Source organism: Capricornis sumatraensis, chromosome 2, assembly GCF_032405125.1.
Source record: "Capricornis sumatraensis isolate serow.1 chromosome 2, serow.2, whole genome shotgun sequence".
In the NCBI taxonomy this organism is placed as follows: Eukaryota; Metazoa; Chordata; class Mammalia; order Artiodactyla; family Bovidae; genus Capricornis; species Capricornis sumatraensis.
The window spans coordinates 64,403,224-64,423,615 of NC_091070.1; the positions used below are offsets into that span (position 1 = coordinate 64,403,224).

The 20,392-nt window shown below is 38.4% G+C and overlaps 1 protein-coding gene across 1 annotated transcript in view; it reads left to right on the forward strand.

Moving 5' to 3' along the window:
- Nucleotides 1-20,392, forward strand: part of UBR1 (ubiquitin protein ligase E3 component n-recognin 1) — a 154,691-nt gene that overhangs the window by 105,866 nt on the left and 28,433 nt on the right. Inside the window, exons 37-43 of the mRNA XM_068963839.1 lie at nucleotides 757-853; nucleotides 5,917-5,984; nucleotides 6,959-7,109; nucleotides 13,198-13,285; nucleotides 14,745-14,878; nucleotides 16,269-16,377; nucleotides 19,751-19,807. Of these exons, the coding sequence (XP_068819940.1) occupies nucleotides 757-853; nucleotides 5,917-5,984; nucleotides 6,959-7,109; nucleotides 13,198-13,285; nucleotides 14,745-14,878; nucleotides 16,269-16,377; nucleotides 19,751-19,807 (704 nt within the window). The remainder of the gene's footprint in view (nucleotides 1-756; nucleotides 854-5,916; nucleotides 5,985-6,958; nucleotides 7,110-13,197; nucleotides 13,286-14,744; nucleotides 14,879-16,268; nucleotides 16,378-19,750; nucleotides 19,808-20,392) is intronic.

Below are 20,392 nucleotides of genomic sequence, written 5' to 3' on the forward strand. Positions count from 1 at the left end.
CCGTCCCTGGGATTTTCCAGGCAAGAACACTGGAGTGGGTTGCCATTTCCTTCTCCAGTGCATGAAAGTGAAAAGTGAAAGTGAAGTCGCTCAGTCGTGTCTGACTCTTAGCGACCCCATGGGCTGCAGCCTACCAGGCTCCTGCATCCATGAGATTTTCCAGGCAAGAGTACTGGAGTGGAGTGCCATTGAACTTTGGGGACCCTGCAAACAATACTTAAGAAGTATGCTCAGTAGCCTACTTTGAAAACAAACTGGGCAACTGAGGATTCCCTAGACCACTCACCTAGCCATTTTCCTCTTATTTTCTGACAGCTGGCCCAGGGGACTTGGAGTCCACAACGTGCTTCCCTAGAGTTCCCATCCTTCCATCCGGGAAGCAGATCTGTTCCCTGAATTCAGTGATTTTCTGCCATCATTTTAGAATTTCTACAAAGACATGTATTTGCACAGGCCTGAATAGAATGATGTAGGCCAGACATTTAAGAGAATGACTCTGGGGAAAATGAGTCCTTAAATGAGATTGAGATGATTGTATCTTTAATACTTTTTTGTCATGGGAAAATCTATTACAGAATTCAGTGAGGTTATAAAACTTTTTAGAAGTATTAAAAATATTGTAACTAAATTTGCAATAATGTAAAGTATATAGTAAGTCTACACTAGTTCTTACAGAGTAGGATTGGTTTATACAGTGAATGTCTTAGGTCTTTCATCTTCACTTATCTTTTTATCTTCCCTTCTCTTACAATCTAGCATAATGGTCTGAAAGCATTAATGCAGTTTGCCATTGCACAAAGGATTACCTGTTCTCAAGTCCTGATACAGAAACATCTGATTCGTCTTCTATCAGGTAGAGTCTTTTCTGAATTACATTATTTGCATGTCTTTTCCCATTGCATTTCTGGCAGTGTATTAGGAAACAACAACACATTACACTAATGTCAGACACTCATTACCACAACCTTACAAAAGAAAAAACAAAATACATGGTTGCCCTCTAATATCTATAATCTTATTTTTAAAACCAAGTGTTTTCCAAATGTTGTCAACTTGTATCCCTTATACCCACCCAAGGGCTCTTCACACCAACATCCACAATCACTAATACCCTTAGTATTAATTACTAGTCTCTTGAGAAACCTGTATGCAGGTCAGGAAGCAACAGTTAGAACTGGACATGGAACAACAGACTGGTTCCAAATAGGAAAAGGAGTACGTCAAGGCTGTATATTGTCACCCTGCTTATTTAACTTCTATGCAGAGTACATGATGAGAAACGCTGGACTGGAAGAAACACAAGCTGGAATCAAGATTGCCGGGAGTAATATCAATAACCTCTGATATGCAGATGACACCACCCTTATGGCAGAAAGTGAAGAGAAACTAAAAAGCCTCTTGATGAAAGTGAAAAAGGAGAGTGAAAAAGTTGGCTTAAAGCTCAACATTCAGAAAACGAAGATCATGGCATCCGGTCCCATCACTTCATGGGAAATAGATGGGGAAACAGTGTCAGACTTTATTTTTTTGGGCTGCAAAATCACTGCAGATGGTGACTGCAGCCATGAAATTAAAAGACGCTTACTCCTTGGAAGGAAAGTTATGACCAACCTAGATAGCATATTCAAAAGCAGAGACATTACTTTGCCAACCAAGGTCCGTCTAGTCAAGGCCATGGTTTTTCCAGTAGTCATGTGTGGATGTGAGAGTTGGACTGTGAAGAAAGCTGAGCGCCGAAGAATTGATGCTTTTGAGCTGTGGTGTTGGAGAAGACTCTTGATAGTCCCTTGGATTGCAAGGAGATCCAACCAGTCCATCCTAAAGGAGATCAATCCTGGGTGTTCATTGGAAGGAATGATGCTAAAGCTGAAACTCCAGTACTTGGGCTACCTCATGCAAAGAGCTGACTCATTGGAAAAGACTCTGATGCTGGGAGGGATTGGGGGCAGGAGGAGAAGGGGACGACAGAGGATGAGATGGCTGGATGGCATCACCAACTCAATGGACATTAATCTGCGTGAACTCTGGGAGTTGGTGATGGAGAGGGAGTCCTGGCGTGCTGCAATTCATGGGGTCACAAAGAGTCAGACACGACTGAGCGATTGAACTGAACTGAACTGATGTCAGTCTGGCTAGAAAAGGGAGCAGAAATGTGGATAAATCATTTTAAAATGTCATTTTTCTGGTGTGTATCAAAGTCATGTAAAAATGATAGAAGTGTTAATTATGGTAATCCTAGACTGTGGGTCCATGCATGCCTTTTTCTTTGAGAGACAGGCTATAACAGCTGAGTTGGGTTTTTTTTTCTTTTTAGATTCTGATAAGCTAGAAATTAGCTAAGCTCATGTGATGGTCTCACTGTGAAAATTAAAAGAAAAATTAGAGGTTATGCATAGTAGAATGATTTGACTTTCATTTTGATTATCTGGATTTCCATTTAGGTATTTGCACCACAGCAGCTCCTTTGCATTTAAAATAGGTCAAGCTTTAAAAACCCTCTTTATGTCTTTTGTTCATAAATTAAATATGTCACAGGTAAAGAGGTTTAAGCTTACAATTCAATTCCTCAGTATGTTTCTACCAAATAAGAGAGCCATTCTCTCTTTTTAAGGTTTAAAAGAATGCATAGTTTTTTTCTAGCTAGAAAACAGGCTTTGTTTCCCCAAATTGACCAACTATTTTACCCTGAAAGTCTGTTGAAACAGGTCACCTTCCTCCTCGTTGAGTCTCACAAACTTCTTAGGGAACTTTTCCTGGGCAGCTTTCAGTCATTCTAATGACATGGGGGTTCCATGGCTCCATTCAAAGCTGTCACCTAAGTTTCATTAGAATTTCCACTGTGCTAACCTTTTATATTTTCAAGTTAATTTCCAGCTATCTCCTGAATTAACCTCATGCTAGTAGTAATCTAACATTAATGCTGTTCCCTAACTATACACTTAATTTTTTTTTCCTTTTTTCATTTACTGTTTTTTCTTACTGATCAGTTGCACAGGCCCAGAATTTTGCACATATTACACATGCTTCTAGTTCTTAGGACCTTTTCCTGTTGTTAACAGTTTATCCTGTTTGTATAGTAGTATTTTGGTTTTGCTTTTTAAAAATTTTTGTTATCTCTTTTCATTTCAGTTATAATTTGGAAACCTTGTTTTACCAACACTTCTAAATAGTCTTTTTGCTTTTACATTCATCACAGATTATGGGATTTGTAACTGTTGATTGTTGTTCAATCACTAAATCATGTCCAACAATTTGTGACCCCATGGACTGCAACATGCCAGGTTTCCACATGCCTTCACTATCTCCCAGAGGATGCTCAAATTCATGTCTGTTGAGTTGGGGAATGCTATCTAACCATCTCAATGTTTTAAACACCTCAAAATAAATACCAAGCAAGGAGACTAACATCATCACAGAGGGAAGAAACTGAAATAATATTGCATAATGTCTATTTGACAGTAACTAATAAACTTGATGTTCTTTTGCTCTGTAATATATCTTTGTGCCTTTATGTAAAAGTTTGTCATGTGAAAATTTATTAGTGAGAACATCTTTATTTGCAAGGTGTTAGGGCTGTAAACTCTCTGTTAGAGGTACAAGATATGGTCCCTGCCATTGTAATACTCATGATTGAATTAAAGAAGCAGAACCTCTGTGAAAACTCACACTATACAATAGACAAATGGTAGATGTATTGTACAAATATGTGCTTTATGAATTGAGACAGAAAGAGACCACTCTGGTGGCTCTGCTGTTTTTTGCTCTAACAGGGTATATAAAGATACATTGAGAGAAACAGAGATAGCGTTCCAAGCCAGGAGCACAATTTTAACAGAGATTGAGGATGTAGGAAACCATGTGGTATGTTCAAATAGACAGGTTTGATAGGAATAGTGGCACCTATAGATAGAGAAGCATGAAGTTGTTTTAATAAATAGGTCTTAAATGCCCCAGTGAGAAGTTTGAACTTTAGGTTATTGGGAATTTTTGAAACATTTTGAACAATATTATTCTAAGGCTAGATATTGTATAGACTGGGTTGGGAAAAGGAAAAATTAGAAGTAACATATGTATCTGTATATAGTAGCATACTGGAGGAGGGCATGGCAACCCACTCCAGTATTCTTCCCTTGAGAATCCCAGGGACAGAGGAAACTGGCAAGCTACAGTCCAAAGGGTCGCAAAGAGTCAGGCACAACTGAAGCGACTTAACACACACACATAGTAGCATAAATTAGGGAGGCAATTGGGATGGGTAGAAACAAGGTTTTGAATTAAAAGAAATAACTAGACTATGGAAAGAAATAGGGAAGTCCACAGTAGAGACTGTTTTATGTGAAAGATGATGAATATAGTTTTAACATGTTGATTCTCCAGTAATAATAGGACATACAATGTTCATTGCCATGTATGTGCCAGGCATTGTATAATGATGCCTGAACATTGTACAAGGATCTTTTTATATAATCATGTCTTCTAACCACCATTCTTCAACGAAACTATCATTTCCCCAATTTAGAGATGAAGAAGCTGAGGCACAGAGAACTTCTGTGACTTGACCAAGGTCATAAAACCAGTAAACTATATCACTTAAGTTTCCCTGAGATATTTAATTTAGCATAAATGAACGATTTTACCAATGGAGGAAAATATGCATGTCAAAAATGAACTTGATTTCAGAGGATTTTTAAAATAGATACAGTAGGCATCTGGGAATACAAAAGTTTCACAACTGCCTGTGAGCAAAATTTGATGACAGAGTATTCTATTGACTGAAAAGTTAATAAAATCAGGGCAAGGAATTAGGAGTTATTAAAATGTCCTGGAAGCAAAATACTTTAACACTGAGAAAAAAATAAGGTAGGTAGTGTTGGTTGTGCCATGAACATGTTAACTAACGTATTGAAAATATTACTGAAAAAGAACACATAGCTAGTTAATGGCAGAGCCCTGTTTTCACTTTAGTTTATTTTATAAAGCCAGTATTAATAGTGTTTATAGTGGTTACTGTATGCAGCACTCAGGTTAAGTACTTTGAATGCACAGGTTAACAAACCTTCCAACAATCCTGTATACACTGGAGGCTTAGAGAAGTCAAATACCTTGCCTGTGACAGATAGTCATAGGAAGTACTGGACCCCATTTCTGTCTGACTCCAAAGCCCATGCTCTTAACTTTTATGCTTTTTGTTTAGAATCTTGGATTTGGGGTTAAGAAACTGACCTAGTCTGAAAAGAATCTTCTCTCCTTCATTTTAACCAAATGATAGCTTTATTTAAATATAATTCTTGTGGTTATGTATATATAAACACTTACTGTTTTGAATTCTTGATTTCACTTCCTTGTCACTCTTTGCTGACTTCTGAATTTAGAGAAGGACCAAAATCAGAAACGCAAAGTTTTTGAACTGTCTGCATTTCCTTCTACTCATCAGTTTTCTAGTTTTGTTCAGGGGGATTGTCTCCATCCTCTTCACTTACACCGATTTGCATGCTCTCCCTGCTCCCCAACCCCCAACTTGTTCATGTATTTCGTGTATCACAGAACATTTAGAAATGTGTAGTTGGAGGTAGGAAGTGGTAGAGAACATTGTTTAAAAGTAATTCTTTCTCATTCAGCAAGTGTAATACTTATTGAACAATTTCTTATTTCAGTCATCCTAGCTTATTTACCCTTTCCTCCTATATCTTATCTTTCAACCATTAAATTGCATCCAGAGCTTTCTAGAGCCTTTTCTCAGTTTATGTATCTTTAATTATGGTTCCCGTATTTTAAAGGTGTGATGGACCAGTTTATCAGTATCTGTATTTTAACCCTGTTAAATTTTTGTTTTAGATGCTAGTATGTTGTATTACACTTAACTGCATTGCTGTATTACTGGCTGAACTACATTAAGGTTTTTTGTTTGTTTTTCAGTTGTTCTTCCTAACCTGCAATCAGAAGCTACACCTTGCCTTCTATCCATAGATCTATTTCATGTTTTGGTAAGTGTTCAGTAAATTTTCTTTTTAAGTCACTCAAGTTTATAAGTGTTTTCCTCATTCAAATTTATGCTCTTTGTTCAAGATTATAAGTACTGACATTGAAAGTTTAGTCTCTTTTTTCCAATCCCTTTACAAATAGATACAGATTTGATTGAGAGCATCAAAATCACTTTAAAAATGAAACCACATTTACCCTTTACGTTGTAATAGATTGTAGTCTAGTTGATTAAATTTAGTTAGTGTCTATACAGGCAGACTTTTTCTAATAATATGTTTTCCCCCTTCCCCTTTTTCTCAACTTGTTTACATTATAAGCAGTGAATAATGGTGTGAGCTGTCTTAAAATTGTTAATTATTCGTGATATGGACCAGGCCATGGGCGCATCTAGGTGTTCCCCCAAACACCTATGGTTAGTGACAACTGTTTTGTGAATTTCTTGTACAGTTTTTCCATCTCTGTGACGATTTCATTCCTTCAAGACAAGTTTTCTAGAGAGCCATGGTAAGGTTAGGATCATAGACTTTGTGGATGCAAGGTTAGCCAGTATCCTCTACCCTGTGGTTGTCACCCATGTCTTTTGAAATCTCTCATGGGAATCTTGAATGCTGGTAACTGGACCTTACCCCTGATATTATGATTTGGTTGGACTAGGGTGGGGCCTATGTATCAATGTTATTTTAAGAGCTCCCCAAATGGTTGTAATGTTGAATCCCCCTAAAACCACAGGGTTGAGACCATTACCTAGAACTAGAATAAGTAGACTCAGCAAAGGGATAAATCTGTTTGATGATGGCTTTTAGCCTCTGTTTATGGTATATGATATTCTAAAATATCCTGTTGAATAATTAGGAAAAATATCGTGGTTATTTAAAAACACACATGGTACAGGATCCTATATTCTTTACATTTAGTTATGAGAGTAACTTGTGTTGGTCCTTTTGCTACCCATGTTGATGTCGATTTTCTCTCATAGGTGGGTACTGTGTTAGCATTCCCGTCCTTGTACTGGGATGATGCTGTTGATCTGCAGCCTTCACCAGTTAGCTCTTCCTATAACCACCTTTATCTCTTCCATTTGATCACCATGGCACACATGCTTCAGATACTTCTTACCATAGACACAGGTAAAGCTCCCATCAGTTCTTAAATGGAAATAACATTTGCCTGTGATTTACTGGGAAAATTAATTGTGCTTGTGGTTAACCATTCTGTATTATGTCTCTTATTGAATGATCGTTCATTTGTTTCTTTACGAATGCTGTTTAAAGGGAAAGGTAGAATTGTGACAGGAATAATTAGCTAAACCACTTGATTCTCTCCATTGCAGCTATTCTCTAGGTACACAGGGAAGCCATTTGGATCTGCTTTTCCCGCTCTCTCTTTTTTTTAATTTCCATTCCTCAAGGTCTAGGTTGGAGATTAGTCTCTCCAATGTTTGTCCCTGCCTAAATACTCTGAGCCTTTTGATAAGCCTGTCTATAAAACATTGTCGATTCCTCCAGCTGGAATGATAGTACTTGGTTCATTTTATAGCATTTATCACTTGGTGTCTTGTTTTATAGTTATATCTTACTGCTCTTCCACTCCTTTCCCTGCTTCTCCTTGCTCCTGCATCCCTACTGTAAGCTTCTTAAATAGGGAACATTCAAATTTCAGAATCTTCCTTCATAAACTTAAAATGTTTAGCAACTTTTGTTATACCCAATAAGAACTCAATGAATATTTTTTGGATGAAAAAATATATATATCCTTGTTTGAAGATACATGGGTAATGCAACATCATGGAATTGTGGTATAGTTGTCCTTTTAGATTCTGCTTTTAATAGAAAGCAGAATTGAGTTTTGAGTATCAGTGGTCAATAATAGCTAATGAAAGTTCAAATAATTTAGAGGACAGATAATTAAAGTGATGTTAGAATAGTATCTAGCAAAATTAAATACACATCTACCTTTTGACCCACCAGTCCCACTTCTAAGAATCTACCCCAAAGCTCTACTGGCAGAAATATGAAAGAATATAAGCATAAGATTATTCATTGTAGCATTATTTGGAATAACAAAAAACTGGGTGATTGGTTGAATAACCTATGGTGTACCCTTATATTAGAATGATGTGCAGCTATAAAATGGAATGAATAAAAGAAGTGACCTCAGGAATATTAAGTGAAAAAAAGTAGGGTACAGAGCAGAAGTTATAGTATAATACCTTTGTGTAAGATATTTTATGTGTATTTATGCATATATATGTTTATATATATTCATATTTGCTCTTTTTAAATAAATGAAATGACAGAAGTATAAATGGAAAACAAAAAACAGTTACCTCTGGTACAAAGTAAAGAGTACAAGAATTTATGCAAAGACTCTTGTGAATTTTTTTTTAATGTAGTTGATGTTAGAACTCTAATTATACTTAACAAAAACAAATCTGAATGGCAAAAATGATTTTTTGACAGTTGAAAACAACAAATGAATGAGAAAATAATTGCTTAGTGACTTTAAAAAACAGTATTTGAAGTGTACTTTCCTAGTAGGATATATTCTGATAATGGAGGAACTAAAAAAAAAATCTTAATTTGAACTCAATTAGTAGTATCAGTGGTACTAATATTATTATTTTGAAATTATCTTAGGTAATATTTAAATCAAGTAAGTAATTGTGTTAATGCCATTGGGAACTGAATTTTCAGTATGAGAAGGAAGACACACAAAAGTAAATTTGGAAAAATTAAATATAAACCAAATAATCTCCCAGTCAGAATCCCTGCCAGTTGTTCTTTGATTATCAGCAAACTAATTATAAGTTTATTTGGCGAGGCAGAAGACTCATAATAGCCAAGTCAGTATTGAAGGAGAAGAACAAAGACAGAGGACTGATACTACCTGACTTTAAGATTTGATAGAAAGCTGTAGAAATGAAGACAGTGTAGTATTACTGAAAGAACAGATAAATGAATCAGTGGAACAAAACAGAGCCCAAAATACACCTACATAAATATAATCAACTGATCTTTGACAAAGGAATGAAGACAAATGGAGGAAAGACAGTCTTTTCAACAATGGTGCTAGAACAACCAAATACCCACATGTAAGACACAGACACAGATCTTATACATTTCCCAAAAATTAACTAAAAATTTATTTTAGACCTACATGTAAAATACAAAACTATAAAACTCTTAGGAGATAACATAGGAGAAAATCTAGGTGATTTTGAGGTTACAATGACTTTTTAGGTACAACATCAAAGGTACAATCCATGAAAGAAATAATTGACAAGCTGGACTTCTTACAATTCAGAACTTTTGCTTTGCAAAAGATTATTATCAAGAGAATTAGAAGATAAGCCACAAACTGGTTAAACATATTTGCAAAAGATGCATGTGGTAAAGAACTGTTATCCAGAATATACGAAGGACTAAGATTCAGTGGTAAAAAAACAAACAGCCTCATTGAAAATGGACAAAAAACCTGAGCAGACACCTTGCCAGTGAAGATATCCCAATGGCAAATATATGGAAAGATGTTCAGTATCAGGTGTTGTTCAGTTCAGTTCAGTTCAGTCGCTCAGTCGTGTCCAACTCTGCGACCCCAGGAATCGCAGCATGCCAGACCTCCCTGTCCATCACCAGCTCCCGGAGTTCACTCCGACTCACGTCCATCAAGTCAGAGATGCCATCCAGCCATCTCATCCTCTGTCATCCCCTTCTCCTCCTGCCCCCAATCCCTCCCGGCATCAGAGTCTTTTCCAATGAGTCAACTTTTCACATGAGGTGGCCCAAGTACTACAGTTTCAGCTTCAGCATCATTCCTTCCAATGAACACCCAGGACTGATCTTCAGAATAGACTGGATGGATCTCCTTGCAGTCCAAGGGACTCTCAAGAGTCTTCTCCAACACCACAGTTCAAAAGCATCAGTTCTTCAGTGCTCAGCCTTCTTCACAGTCCAACTCTCACATCTATACATGACCACTGGAAAAACCATAGCCTTGACTAGACGGACCTTAGTCGGCAAAGTAATGTCTCTGCTTTTGAATATGCTATCTAGGTTGGTCATAACTTCTCTTCCAAGGATTAAGCGTCTTTTAATTTCATGGCTGCAGTCACCATCTGCAGTGATTTTGGAGCCCAAAAAATAAAGTCTGACACTGTTTCCACTGTTTCCCCATCTATTTCCCATGAAGTGATGGGACTGAATGCCATGATCTTCGTTTTCTGTGTCATTAGAGAATTACAAATTAAAACAACAGCGAGATACCAGTATACATTCATTAGAAGGGGAAAAATCCAAAACACTGACAGCGTTTTCATATTAGCAAGGATGTGAAACAACAGGAACGCTCATTCTTTGCTGGCAGGAATAAAATCAATGCCACTTTGAGATACCATTTGGCAGTTTCCTACAAAACTGTCATACTCCTACCATGCAGTCCAGCAGTCACACTCCTTAATACCTACCCAAATGAACTGAAAACTTACGTCCATACTAAACCTGCACACAGGTGTGTATAGAAGCTTTATTCATAATTGCCAAAACTTGGAAGCAACCCGTATGTCCTTGTGAATGGATAAATAAACTGTGGTACATCCAAACAGTGGAATATTCTTCAGTCCTAAAAAGAAATGAGCTATTAAGCAATGAAAGGACATAGAGGAATCTTCAGTTCGGTTCAGTTCAGTTGCTCAGTCGTGTCCGACTCTTTGCCACCCCATGACTTGCAGCACGCCAGTCCTCCCTGTCCATCACTAACTCCCGGAGTTCACTCAAACTCATGTCCATCGAATCAGTGATGCCATCCAGCCATCTCATCCTCCATCATCCCCTTCTCCTCCTGCCCTCAATCCCTCCCAGCATCAGAGTCTTTTCCAATGAGTCAACTCTGCACGAGGTGGCCAAAGTATTGGAGTTTCAGCTTTACCATCAGTCCTTCCAATGAACACCCAGGACTGATCTCCTTTAGGATGGACTTGTTGGAACTCCTTGCAGTCCAAGGGACTCAAGAGTCTTCTCCAACACCACAGTTCAAAAGCATCAATTCTTCAGCGCTCAGCTTTCTTCACAGTCCAGCTCTCACATCCATACATGACTACTGGAAAAACCATAGCCTTGACTAGACAGACCTTTGTTGGCAAAGTAATATCTCTGCTTTTCAATATGCTGTCTAGGTTGGTCATAACTTTCCTTCCAAGGAGTAAGCGTCTTTTAATTTCATGGCTGCAATCACCATCTGCAGTGATTTTGGAGCCCAGAAAAATAAAGTCTGACACTGTTTCCACTGTTTCCCCATCTATTTCCCATGAAGTGATGGAACCAGCTGCCATGATCTTAGTTTTCTGAATGTTGAGCTTTAAGCCAACTTTTTCACTCTCCTCTTTTACTTTGATCAAGAGGCTTTTTAGTTCTTCTTCACTTTCTGCCATAAGGGTGGTGTCATCTGCATATCTGAGGTTATTGAGATTTCTCCCAGCAATCTTGATTCCAGCTTGTGTTTCTTCCAGTCCAGCGTTTCTCATGATGTATTCTGCATAGAAGTTAAATAAGCAGGGTAACAATATACAGCCTTGACATACTCCTTTTCCTATTTGGAACAAGTCTTTTGTTCCATGTCCAGTTCTAACTGTTGCTTCCTGACCTGCATACAGGTTTCTCAAGAGGCAGGTCAGGTGGTCTGGTATTCCCATCTCTTTCAGAATTTTCCACAGTTTATTGTGGTCCACACAGTCAAAGGCTTTGGCATAGTCAATAAAACAGAAATAGATGTTTTTCTGGAACTCTGTTGCTTTTCCGATGATCCAGCAGATGTTGGCAATTTGATCTCTGGTTCCTCTGCCTTTTCTAAAACCAGCTTGAATATCTGGAAGTTCACGGTTCACGTACTGCTGAAGCCTGGCTTGCAGAATTTTGGGCATTTCTTTACTAGCGTGTAAGATGAGTGCAGTTGTGCAGTAGTTTGAGCATTCTTTGGCATTGCCTTTCTTGAGGATTAGAATGAAAACTGACCTTTTCCAGTCCTATGGCTGGAATCTTAAGTGTGTACAACTTAAGGACTCTTAAGTGTATACAACTAAGTGAAAGAAGCATATTTGAAAAGGCTACATATTGTATGATTCCAACTGTATGACATTATGGAAAATGCAAAACTATGAGATAGTAAAATGACAAGTGGGGATTGGCAAGGGTTAGGGGAGAGAAAGGTGAATAGGCAGTGTGCAGAAGGCTTTCAGGGTAATGAAACTATTCTGCTGGATACAATAATAGTGGGTACAACTTATTATACATTTGTCAAAACCCATAGAATGAACAGGGATTCTCTTGTAGCTCAGTCGTTAAAGAATCTGCCTGCAATGGGAGACTGGGGTTCGATTCCTGGGTGGGAAAAATCCTCTGGAAATGGAAATCCACTCCAGTATTCTTGCCTGGAGAATCCCTTGAACACAGGAGCCTGGAGGGTTACAGTCCATGGGGGTCGCAAGAGTCGGACACGACTTAGAGACTAAACCACCACCATAGAATGTACAATAGCAAGAGTTATCTCTAATGTAAGCTAGGGACTTTGAGTGATAATGATGTATCATTGTAGGCTGTAACAAATATACCAGTGGTGCTAATAATTGGGGAGACTGTAGGTGTTTGGGAACAGTAGGTAGATGGGAAATCTGTGCTTTCCACTCAGTTTTACTGTGAACCTAAAACTGCTTTTAAAAAATAGTTTATTAATTTTAAAAGATAGTGTTAACATGGGTGTGTGCATTTGTCAAACTTCATCAAATGGTACATTTAATATTTATATATTTTATTGCATTATAAAATTTACCTCAAATCGAAAAATCATGTACAAATACTGAACTCCTCATTTATTTATTTTTATTTATTTTGGACTGCACTAGGTCTTCATTGCTGTGCACAAACTTTCTCTAATTGCAGCGAGTGGAGGGCTACTCTCTAGTTGTGGTGCATGGGCTTCTCATTGCGGTGACTTCTCTTCTTGTGGATCATGACCCCTAGGTGTTTGGGCTTCAGTAGTTGTGGTGCACGGGCCTAGTTGCCCCCTGGCATTTGGGATCTTCCTGCACCAGGGATCGAACCCGTGTCCCCTGCACGGGTAGATGGAGTTTTAACCACTGGACCACCAGGGAATTCTGAAATTGAGATTTCACTAATAAATTGAATAGTAAATTCGTAGATTTATCTTACAGAATTTCTTTTTCAGGCCTCCCCCTTGCACAGATACAGGAAGAGAGTGAAGAGGCTCATTCTGCATCTTCTTTCTTGGCAGAAATTTCTCAGTATACAAGTGGGTGAGTAACAGCCCATTAGTCCAGTCTATTTCAGTATTGTTTTTATAACTCCACATCTTTGTTCAGTTGTTTGACAGTATCTCTTGAACCTTTTTAATTCCAGTTTTTAAAAATCAGTTAAAGGCTTTTGGAATAACAACAAATAAATATTACCCGTTCATTTGTTTCCGAGACTGAAAACAAGTTTTGACACATCTTTATTCTTATAAACTGTTACAGGAATATAGGCAAAAGATGATAGAATTTTAACAAGACGCAGCAGTTAAACTTTAAATAAATGTAAAAAGTTGAAAATAAGTTGTCCTTTTAAAGCAGTTCATATAGTTAATACACTTACCTACTGAGAAGTTTTTTTTAAGGCTGTTGTGAGTAATATGTGAAATATATTGATAACACAGAGGTTAAAACCAAAAGTGCAATAGAGTGCTCTGCTGAGCATCATCTGCTGCCAAGTTTCCCTCTTTGTTTTCGTCTTCATCAGTCAACTTTTTTTCAGTGTAAGTACTGAATATATGTGTATTTTGGAGAAGGCGATGGCACGCCACTCCAGTACTCTTGCCTGGAAAATCCCATGGATGCAGGAGCCTGGTAGGATGCAGTCCATGGGGGCACTGGGAGTCAGACACGACTGAGCAACTTCACTTTCACTCTTCACTTTCATGCATTGGAGAAGGAAATGGCAACCCACTCCAGTGTTCTTGCCTGGAAAATCCCAGGGACGGGGGAGCGTGGTGGGCTGCCGTCTATGGGGTCGCACAGAGTCGGACACGACTGAAGCGACTTAGCAGCAGCAGCAGCATATGTGTATTCATTGTTATGTTAATAGACTTTATTTTTTAGAGCTGTTTTAGGTTTAGAGAATGCAAAGTAACCAAGAGTTTCCATTTCCTCCCTCCCACCACCAGTTTCTCCATTACATCTTTCATTTGTGTGGTACATTTGTTAAGGTGATGAACCAGAATTGATACATTGTTATTAACTATGTAGTCCATAGTCTACAGTAAGGTTCGCTTTGTGTTATAAGATTAAAGTATCATATAGATTATTAGTTTCACTGCCCTGAAAATCACCAGTTTTAATATAGAAGTCAGGAAAATATTAAATTTTTTAAGCTAATTTAGCTGCTTTGCTTAGTTACTGATAAATGCATTTGCACCACATTTCATTACAAGGGTTAGGAAAAAGAAAAAAGTTGTTCTTTGCCTTAAGAATCTACCTCATAAAATATGCAAGATTTGTGGTTTGCTTTAAGAAACTATTAGGAGATTTAAAAAAAAAGAAACTATTAGGAGATTTAAAGACTGAAGCTATAGCTAGTTAAATATTTTGTTTTAATGTTTAAATGTTAATGCATAAAAAATTATTTAATGCTGAGATGTGTTTTTGAAAGGGGATGTATTTACAATCTGGGTGTTCATCTGATTTGTATTCTGTTCCATTTGGAATTGTTGCCTCTCAGCTGCATTGGGTGTGGTATTCCTGGTTGGTATTTATGGGTCTCCTTGAAGAATGGCATCATCCCATATCTTCGCTGTGCTGCATTGTTTTTCCACTATTTACTTGGAGTAACTCCACCTGAAGAACTGTTTACCAGTAAGTAGGAAAATGAAATCACAGATTGGTAAATAAGAGACTTTTTTGTTACCTTCAACCTCAAGGGTCAGAACAGGCAAAACGACTTCTTTATTCCTCATGCTTTCATCAGTGTTCATTCCAAACATGTGTGCCCCTGCCCTGGTGTGGGTAAAAGGTGAGATCAGAAACCAGATTAGCCTCATAATCTGCAAAACCTATTCATGGCTCCTATCTATGTACAACTTTTGTATTTGAGCTTATAAAATGCCTTCATGCAGTATAGGACAGACAAGAAATTACAAAGACTGATTGGCTTTAAAGAAAGAGAACTGTTTGGCTTTATAATATATTCTGTTCCTTGAAGTTTGAACACTTGACTGTAACTATTATGAAATAAATAAAATGCTCCTGGGAAAGGCCTGTTGTGTTAACCGAGGCCCTGGGTATTTGAGTAACAGAATAATTTCCTTTCTTCTTTACTTGCCTTAAATCTATACCAAGGTAGAGAAGGTTTCCTTGTGGCTTTGTTTGGGTAAAAATCAGAAGGTTTGTATGATTTTGGAAGAGTCATCAAATTTCCTCTGAGATGCTTTCTTTTGTTCTTTTCTCAGGTCAGCCTTAACAGGGTTCTTTATCTTGAACTCTGTTCAGTAGGGCTCATTAGATGTAGGTTTGTTTATTCTGATTCTGTACAAATAGGATACTGCTTTCTTTCCAAGTGGTTGTCAGCACAGATCTGTGTTTTCATTCTTTAAAAAATAATTTGTTATCTTGTTGGTACTGTCATATGGCAATGAATAAGATAAAGTCCTTTCTTTTGTTGAGAGGAGATGGAATATGAGCCAACAGATAAATACATATAGTATAATGTCAAATGGTGGTAAGTGCTACAAAGAGAAATATAGCAGGTCATGAGAATAGAGAATGCTGGGGCAGAGTCATGGAAGACTTCTTTGTGAGGAGACTGAACAGAGAGATCAGAAAAGGACATGGTGTTGAATTGGATAGAGAGTTGAAGGAAGAGTATTGTAAGCAGAAGAAACAGTAAATGCAAAGCGTTTGCTTGATGTCATCAAACAATAGTAGAGATGAGTGACTGAAGCCTAATGAACGGGGAGGCAGGTAACAGATGAAGTCAAATCAGGTAGGACCTTTTGCCACGATAAGCACTTTTATATTTTGTATTTTGGAGGTGGTTTGACATTGGAGAAGTTTGATCAGGACACTGACTCAAATCAGATTTAAAAGGATCACTGTGTCCTGTTTGTCACCCACAGTTTTACAGAGTACAAAGTATACTCTGTATAGGCAGAGTATAGAAATGAGCATAAATAATGAAGAAACTCTAGACACAGGATGACCAGGTAAGAATAATGTACTTATTAAATATATTTTTGTTTTCTTGTAGATGCTGCAGAAGGAGAGTACAATGCACTCTGTAGCTATTTATCTTTACCCACAAATTTGTTCCTGCTTTTCCAGAAATACTGGGATACTGTGAGGCCCCTCCTCCAGAGGTACTGTGGGGATAAAATATCATTATTGGATTATTATACAGTTTGGAAATTTTAAATTTAAAATACTTGCTAAGCTTTTAGATTGATTACCGTTGATTGAAGATGGTGGCAAAAATACACAAGATTCATAATTCACACACCCACTCCAGTACCCTTGCCTGGAAAATCTCATGGACAAAGGATCCTGGTAGGCTACAGTCCATGGGGTCACAAAGAGTCGGACATGACTGAGTGACTTCACTAATGGGCCACCAGAATTTCTACTTGTTCCACCATGACTGCCAATCGTTGTACTTAAGTTCCCCACAGCTGCTGTCTCATCCCAGTTTAAATGGGCTGGACGTGGTGATGAAGTGAGGATAAGTCATGCTGTCAGCAGCCATACAGTCACAGTCAAGCATCAGAAGAACCCAGAGTGGGGCAACAGTAGCAGTGTATCTCATATAGCAGCACGTATCTTAGAAGGGTGACTGAGGAGGAAATAAAAGTCACAGTGTAATATTACTCAGCCCTAAAAAGGAACACCTTTGAGTCAGTTCTAATGAGGTGGATGAACCTAGAACCTATTAAACAGAGTGAAGTAAGTCAGAAAGAGAAAGATAAATATCATATTCTAACACATATATACAGAATCTAGAAAAATAGTACTGAAGAATCTATTTACAGGGCAGCAGTGGAGAAATAGAGACAGAGAGAATAGACTTACGGACATGGGGAGAGGGGAGGAGAGGGTGAGATGTATGGAAAGAGTAATGTGGAAACTTACATTACCATGTGTAAAATAGATAGCCAGTGGGAATTTGCTGTATGTCTCAGGAAACTGAAACAGGGACTCTTATCAACCTAGAGGGGTGGGTTGGGGAGGGAGATGGGAGGGAGGTTCAAAAGGGAGGGGATATATGTATACCTATGGCTGGTTCATGTTGAGGTTTGACAGAAAACAACAAAATTCTGTAAAGCAATTATCCTTCAATTAAAAAAATAATAATTTTTAAAAAAGTCATTTGGTAACTCAAAAATGTATCCATTTAAATTTCCCATGGGGAAGTGTGCTTTTCTTTTAGTAAAGATTTCTTTCTACCCCCACACTTAATTGACCCTTCTGCTTGCTTACTCTCTACCCTTCAAATCTCTAGTTTCCTAACCCTATCTTTGCTGCCACCATTTTCCATCTTTTTTTTTTTTTGAGATATAATTAACATATACCATGGTTTTAGTAGTCAGTTCTCATCGTGTTACTCTATTTCCCCCATTAAAGATCCTGACATCTATTTCTGACACTTGGGGAGGGTGTTTTTCCCACACATCCAACAAGTAATTCTGCATTAGCTGGGTGTCCTACAATTCAGCTGAGTATCTACCTGGAGATAGTGTCAGATCCCACAGGCTGAGTGCCCAGTCCTGAAAACATGACAACATCACATACTTCAGAAAGAATCAGGCTGTCACAAATCCAGGCTGTCTCCTGTGCTGGCCAAAAGGTTATATAGCGTGATTAATTTGTAGAGCAGCTCAGAGAACTCAGAGAAGCGTTTTCCCTACTAGGGCATCAGTTTTTTATAAAAGGATATAACTCGGGGCCAGCCAGATAGAAGAGATACACAGGGTAAGGTATGGGGAAAAGGGAGCAGAACTTCCACACTCTCTGAGCACATCACTGTCCCCGAATTGACACGTGTTCACCAACCTGGAAACTCTCCAAATGTGGTGAGTTCTCCTAGCTACCAGCCCTCATACTTGTGTTCAGTCTTGGTTTGATAGACATAGATTTAGCCCCGGTAATTCCATTTGTGGCTTCTCATCTCTTTTTTTAACATTATCAGTCACAGTATCACACTGATGATTTCCTTTAGTCTTTTCAGTTTTCTCCCCTTTTCTTTTCTCCTTTTTCTTTAATTGGTGTCTTGTTCCCTGATGCTCAAGTCAGGATTTGTGTGAATGTCTGCCCATCTCTGGCCACCTTTCTGTGTGTTCTCATCTCCTTCTTTTGGGTGCTTTTCCGTGTTTCCTCATTTCTCATGAGGTATTCTGATTTCCAGTGTGATAAAAATGAATCAGATGGATCCAAAAAAATCAGTACCGTGCTTTGTGTCGAGTACAATCACAGTAGATTATACTAATTTTATTTTTATATTGTTGGAGTTTTAGCTTGCCATTCTAGTTTAATGTTAAAAATTCAAAGTTTGAAATGCAAAGTCTGTACCATTCCTGGCTCTGCTTGCCTCAAAGCCTTTCCTCATCATCTGCTCTGAAAGATGATGAACTGACCTCTCTAGGCCATATTTCCCAGTCTCCTTTGTCAGTTGGCTTCAGCCCATGGGAGGCACTGGCAAGATATTGGAAGCCAGGAGGAAGGGAGAAACCTGTGTTTAGGTCACCTCTCTTTGCCTTTTGGGGCATCCCTGACAGTGGCTATAGCTCTTCTCTGGCTCTAGTTCCCACCAGACAAGTCTACTGTAGTTCCAGCATCCACCTGCTGCAGGAAAGGGGGACCCCATCCAGGGCCCAAGAGTGGGCTCTTGTCTAATACTCAGAAGTGAATTGTCCGAGGAGACACATGTGCTGCCAAAGCAAGAGACTTTATTGGGATGGGGCGCCCAGGTGGAGAGCAGCAGGGTAAGAGAACTCAAGAGAACTGCTCTGCCACGTCTCAGGTTTTATGGTAATTGAGTTAGTTTACGGGGTGTCTCTGGCCTATCACTCTGACTCAGGGTCCTTCCTGGTGATACCTCCATCACTCAGCCAAGATGGATTCCAGCAAGAAGGATTCTGGTAGGTTGGTGGGATGTATGGACTGGCATCTCCTTTTGATTTTCCTGAATTCTGTTTGGTGGTAGCTTGTTAGTTCTGCATTCCTTACCAGGACCTCCTATTATAAGATAACTCATATAGGTGGATACTATAGTGCATAGCCAGTGCAGGTGGTTTTGGTCCTGGTTCATCTGATACACCACTGACCCTTAGCTCCAACAATACCATTCCAAAAATACTGTTTTGTTCCTCCAGCCTGGCAAGGGTAGTAGCTTCCTGTTATTGGCTGATCTTCTTGTTGCCTTGCTTTTTTGTCTCCTGGTTGGCTTCTCAGCCTTTCTGTCACCTTTATTTCCAATTTCTGGTATTATGTTTTTCTAGTAATAGATAAACCCTTTTTTAAAAAGAAAGTAATAGAAGATTTGGGGGAAGATAAATAGGAAGACATTTTAAAAGGGGAGAAAAGAAAAGGAGAAGAAAGAAGAGGCAAGATGCAAGGTAAAAGAAGTCTAGCAGACAGCACATGGAAAGAAGGGGCCGAGAGGTCTAGTGAGGGTGGCTCGATGAATATTGCACTAAGGTTGTGATGACCCATTTGCTTTTCTCTCTGCTTCGCATACAGGTGGTGTACAGATCCTGCCTTACTATACTGTTTGAAGCAAAAAAGCACTGTAGTCAGGTTGGTTTTACTTCTCAGTCCTTCCCTACAAGTTGTGTTTCCAAAAGTAGTTAGCTGATGAGTATGCTTTCTAGTCTGTTTCCATTCTCACTCAGCATACTATTTCTTACATTTCTGTTATGTCTTGCTGAAAATTCGATTCTTCCTACAATTGATTTTTTTCTTGGAGTGACTGTCCTTTCCCCCTTAAATTGTTTGGCACCACCAACTCCTATTTCTTAAGCTAATGCATACCTGTTAAAGGGCAAAGGAAGAGATGGTTTCTTGGAGCTACTACTTATTAAAATGAGAGGGTAGTGACAATATTCATGTAAATCACTTTTTTTTTTCCTTTTGAGAATGAAAATATAAGTAAAACTATTCCCTCTTCCCCATCTCCTCCTTTCTGTATGCTTGGAGACTACTCAACAAAAGTTTTCTTCAGCCCCCCTATCTCCTTTAAGTTTTGGCTTAATCAAAATCCATCTCTCCCTCAAGGACCAATTTAAATATTACCCTCTCCCTGAAACCTATGCTAACATATCCTCTCATATGTATAACCCAATTTTAGCGATTTAGAGATTATAGCTCCACTTCCTGTGCTCA